This window comes from Anser brachyrhynchus (genome assembly GCF_964034855.1).
Source record: "Anser brachyrhynchus genome assembly, chromosome: 26".
Lineage (NCBI taxonomy): Eukaryota > Metazoa > Chordata > Aves > Anseriformes > Anatidae > Anser > Anser brachyrhynchus.
In genome coordinates, this window is record NC_137719.1 from 6,685,538 (window position 1) to 6,691,084 (window position 5,547).

General features: G+C 52.2%; 1 protein-coding gene across 1 annotated transcript; it reads left to right on the plus strand.

The window, feature by feature from the left end:
- Positions 1-227: 227 nt before the first annotated feature.
- TCIM (transcriptional and immune response regulator) lies at positions 228-1,369 on the plus strand. The gene has a single exon (XM_080568743.1). The coding sequence runs from the start codon at positions 297-299 to the stop codon at positions 615-617; it is 321 nt and encodes a 106-aa protein (XP_080424869.1). The 5' UTR covers positions 228-296; the 3' UTR covers positions 618-1,369.
- The last annotated feature ends 4,178 nt before the right edge of the window (positions 1,370-5,547 follow it).

The following is a 5,547-nucleotide window of genomic DNA, read 5'->3' on the forward strand; positions in this document are numbered from 1 at the left end:
ACGACACACAACGGTGCTGGAAGTTGCACGAATCCCCTTCTGCACCAGGTCAAAGAAAAACTCACAGCAGAATCACAGCAATCTTTTACAGTTGGCTGCACAACAGAGGAAAGTTGGCAACTTAAATGTTAACTTGCCTATGACTATTCAGTGTTGACATCAGCGTGACCTCATCACTGTAACTTGAGCTCTCCGGCTTTTTCTCAGCCTGCCTTTAAATAGCAGTCTTCAGCACAGATACCACACAGATCCCTCCGATCAGACCCAGAAGGCAAACCCCAGAGCATCCGACGTAGATGAAAGCAAGGAGAAGCAACACAACCTCAGCCATGTCCACATCCCTGAGAGTGAGCCCCTCGGTCCACGGCTACCGCTTCGACACAGCCCTGCGCAAGAAAGCCGTGGCCAATATCTTTGAGAGCATCGACGAAGAGTCGCTCCAGAAACTCTTCAAACACTCCGGAGACAAGAAGGCAGAGGAAAGAGCCAAGATCATCCTCGCCACCGACCAGGACGTGGAGGAGAAAACGAGAGCACTAATGGCACTAAAGCAGAGGCGAAAAGACAAGCTCCTCCAGTTCCTGAAATTTCGGAAATACTCCATCAAAGTCCACTGAGCCGGCGAAGGGAACGGCAATGGAGGAGAACGTTTCGGGACGAGACTGATCGCCACCTCCTGCCGCAGGCGGCACGCTGTGCTGCCCTGCGAGCTCCTGGCGGGACGCACGGTGCCGGGAGACGGCCGACGGGACCGGGACTGCCCGCGGCAGCGCCGCAGCCTGGGGCCAGTGCCCGGAGGGGGCCAGCACACCCCAGCCAGCCCGCGGCACCGCACGGCGGGTGCTGCTCACGGACTGAGCATTTACTGACTTCGTGTGTTTGCTTTGCCTTCCTGAACTTGTTACCTAAAGTTTGAAACCTTTCTAAGCCTCGCTGTTGTCTGCTAGAACGGAGAGTCTAGAGGTTGATCAGCTACTGATCATTTATCGTTCTGCATTTGTTAAAATGCTTTGAAGTGCACCGTATGGGTGCAATAAGTTCAGCCTTCAGGGAATGCATTTGCTCTAGAGACACTACGCGACTGTACCTTTTCTTTCTCATGCAGTATGCGTGCATTATAAATTGTTGCACAAAAGCAATAATAATGACATATTTCCCTGAATTTACTGTGAAGTTCCTTAATATTTTGCTCACTTCCCATTAACACTGAATTTCTAAACATCATAATTACCGTTCTTATTTGTATAAATTACATTAGATATTAGACAAGTACTTCATGGTAATATTTTATGACAATGCTATCATTATATTGACTATAATTTATTGCATATGGCAATCTGAAATTTAATAAATTATACTGTAAATATAATTTCTCTTGTCTGAAATGCTCAATTCTCATGGAGGAGTGGGTTTATCCTCTTTTGGTCATTTCACACAGATCCTGTTTTAAGAGCAGACTGCTTACACTTCCCCTTAATTATCAAGAATGCCAATTTGCAGGCTCTGTTCTTAGTCTGCAACATTTGTTTTCCCTGAAGTTCTGCCATCCAGTTCAGCAGTACCAGAGTTTTACCCACAGCTGTGCTGTGCTGACTCTGGCATTTCCAGAAAAACCTGACGAAATTTAATTGTAAATCAAACTCAGCTGTTAGTTTCTCCTCTATGAGGAGAATGCTCTATGCTCATTTTTCTTAGAAAATGAGCAGCTCCAAACAACAGCAAGCGGTACAGTCCTCAGGCTCTCGCTATTCCTGCAAAGCAGTGTTAGGACTTCGGTCCCGATGAGCCAAAACAAACAGAAGTGAGTTATGAGCACCGGGGCAGCAGAATTAAACTTAGTCTTTCTGCTGTACTATCATGATAGAGTATGTTGAAAATACTTAAAAATAGCCAAGACTAGTTATTAATAAGTGTCCTATAATAACCTCCTACTTAAGAAAAAAATGTTCCCATGACTGTTCAAAACAACAAAGTTAAGTTGTTTTTTTGCCTCCACTTAAAACTCCAAATCGCCTATACATCAGGGAGACTAGAAATAATCCTTTAAATTACTTAAGTGAGTGGTAACTGTAATTATTTACAGTGTGGTGAAGCGGATCCAGCAGTTCCCCAGGAGCACCACGTCTGGAAGTGAAGCACCCCCGGCCCCACGCAGGAGCGACTGCAGCCTGGGGTGCGCGCTGGAGGTCCGGGGCTGGGAGGGCTGCGGCAGGGCCCCAGCAGCACCGTCCCACCCAGCCGCGGCCACCGAGACCCGTGGGGCACTGGAGGTGACACGCAACCATCCCCGTCCCCGGGAAGAGCGGAGAGCGCTGGGACCCGTCCTGCTTCGTGGTGGATCCAGACCTTTCTGACGGGCATCTCACATCGGCTGTTTCCAAAAAAGGCCAAACCGGGCCCGCTGACCTCACTCCAGCCGCCCCCGGGCTTTGTGATGCGCTTTCTTTCCTCCCACTCCAGGAGGTTTTCCCATCAAAGCCATTCCTCGTCCAGTGAGCACTCCAAACAGAAACCCCGAGGGGTGACACAGCCACCAGCGTCCAGCTGCCTTTGGGTTATGGCGTACACCGCGATGGAGGGGCCCAGACGTCCCTGCTGCAAGAGGAGACTCTAAAAAGCCCACAGTGTGCACCAAATTGTCTTTCCACCATGCTACTGCTTTCTGTTTCTCTGCACTGCTGCTCAGCCTGTGCTTGCCTCCCTGTCCCAGTCCCGGACACTCGAACCTTCCGTAACGCACGTGCTGTGCCAGGCACGGCGGCAGGGCTATCGCGGTCTCACCCGTTGCTCAGCCCCAGCACCCAATCCACGCATCCCCACACTGAAAGAGCTGCGAGTGCAGAGGGCAGGACTGAACTGCTTCAACATCCCGGGCGTTTGGGAAGAGGCGACGAGCAGCAGGACAAGCCGGCACTGCAGGACATGCAAAGCTACCTCTGCGGGGCAGTGGCGTGCGTCGAAGCCGTGTCTGGACTTTCTGACGTTACTGTCCACCACCAGGACCCGTGGCCCCCACGTTTATCACCACATGCTGTACAACTCAACCACACATCTAGAACCTGTCCAGAGAAGTTTGCAGAGCTGGTGACAGCCCCGCTCACGTCCCCTGGCCAGAGGCAGCCCCTGCGCATGGCATCCAGAGGGCTCCTGCACCGGCCTCCCGCGCGCCCGACACCCACACCCGGCCCAGCAGCACCAGCAGCCAGGGGCACCGTGATGCATCATCGGCTGAAATTCTCTTTTCTTGTGAAGGAGAATCTGAAGGAAGTCATCAGTGCGACAGACAAAGCAACACGAATTAAAGCATTTGCTGGTGGCACATGCTACTTTCGCCCAGACATTCCTGCTCCAAACATTTGCATAATGTGATTGATAAGGCCCTGTGACTTATGGAGTTTATAGTTCCTCTTGCCTCCTTATATTTAAATTATCAACACAAGTAATAAATAAAGTTCACCTTATAAAGCTTTTCTGATAAGCGAAGGTCACTTACCAAAGAGTTACATGTTTATTTGATTTTACAGTTGAAAAAGGCAGTTTTCCTTGGCCTCAGCCTGCTTTCTGTTTCGGCAGGCTTGTACTTCATGAACAGCAGAGCATCGTGCAGTGAGCTGGGTATAAATTGCAATTCATTGTTGTGAAACATTTGTCAGTGAGCCTGAAGTACAAATGGCCCAGTGCTGCATGCCGGCCGCTCACATTCACGGTGCTGCTTTCCCCGCTGCTGTTGACCGAGGCTGCGCAACGCGCCCCAGCCCGGTGCTCGCAGCAGCCCAGGTGCTCTTGGGGCTGCGCTGACCGCGGTGGATGCCTGTGCCCAAGCAGAGGCTTGCATTGCTCTGCGAGCCCGGCACGATCCCCGCAGGGTAGGTGCACGAGGGCGGGTCGTCCGCATTGTGCCGGGCCCTTCCTGAGCGCTCGGTGCTGCAGACTCTGTGTCTGTCTGAACGTGTGTGCTGCATTCATGAGACAGCTCAGAAATGCTCCTGCCAGACACAGAGGCCATTGTCAGCCTGCCCCACGTAACAAAAAGAGGAAAAGGCCTGTTCAAGGTATTTCCTCCCTCCAGGAGCCGGGCGTTTCCATTAATTCTTCTCTGTGAGTCAAACTGGCTGTACTGGGTGTCCCTCTGCCCCAGCATCCTGAGGAACATGCGTCCGAATATCTAATTTTATCTGGCTTTTCTAGTGCTGCACCACAGGCAGGAGCAGGGGCAAGGGGCAGCTGGGCACCCTCAGCTTGAGCCACCCAGTCCGGCTCCGGACAGCAGCACTGGGGGAGAAGCCACAAAAAGCGGGGAGAAAAATGAGCAGAAGCCTTCTAGCACCATCGCTGGGTGGTCAGGCTGGGGACAGGCCGCGAGCAGCTTGTAGGGCACTGGAAACAAACCACCCCGAGCGAAGGGGAGCTCAGCTGCAGCAGGCGGTGCCACGGTCCGTGACCCCATTAGACACCAGTCCCCGCCTGTCCACTGCCCTCGAGAACTGCTCTGGCGTCTGTCCTGGTGATGGGAAGACAGGGTTGGAACGAGTCAAAATCCACCTCAACCTGTCCACCGTGTTCAGGAGAAAAAGGAGACGTTGCCCAGCGTCCAGTCACCAGGTACTGTGACCTGCTGGCACCTGGTGAAACCAAACACACTGCGTGAGCAGAGTCCAAGCTGAGCTGGGCCAGACCTCACGTGGCCGTGTCTGTGCGGAGGGACAGGGTGCTCCAGACAACAGCAACACCTCCCGGGCAAGTTTCCCTTCCGGACCATTGAGCAACAGGGCAAGTTAAAAATTGACTGTTCAGCTAAACTTCACGTCTGCGTCACCCACAAGTACAAACTCTCCTTTGCAAGCAGGTGATTCAGCAGCCTGGGTGCACCCGGGGGAATCGGCACCCATGGGAGGGAAGCTGAGCACAAAGCAAGCACAAAGCATCTCCCGGACGGGCGACGCCAACGCCCTCGCCTCCTCTGCAGCCCAACCCAGCAAAGCCAGCTCAGAGCCAGGGCTGACAGCACCGGGGTGGACCCGTGCTCAGAAAAAAAGGCACAGATGAAGCATATTTCATCTATGGCTGCGCAAGAAAAAACCCTGCTGTAAAGCATTCTAAATGTGAGTGAAGAGCTGTAATGTGGTGAAGTTTATGGGGAGGTTAGTATGCTTTTCACAGAAAAGGGCTGGCTGGGGATTTCAAAGCACAAACGCCTCGCAAGCGGCAAAGTGATGCAACAGGGCCCTTTTGGAGTGATGTACAAGGCTGTTTATAAGAAGGAAAGCCTCCAAATTACTGTAGCCAACAGGAAATGACATGGTTGCCAGATATCTTTGCTAAAATGTAAGAGTTAAACCAGGACCAGAATCTTAATATAGGGGATATTTTCCTGACACAGTCTTGAAAAAAACACCTCATTTCCATTGAGCTGTATGCCCGCTTGGCACCCGTGGCACAGCTTGCAGGGCACATCCTGCATCTGCTGCAAGTCCAGACTCCTTAACCAAGTAATCCTTTGGGCTTTCACCACACTCATGGAAACCCCCACTTCCTCCCAGTTCCGAG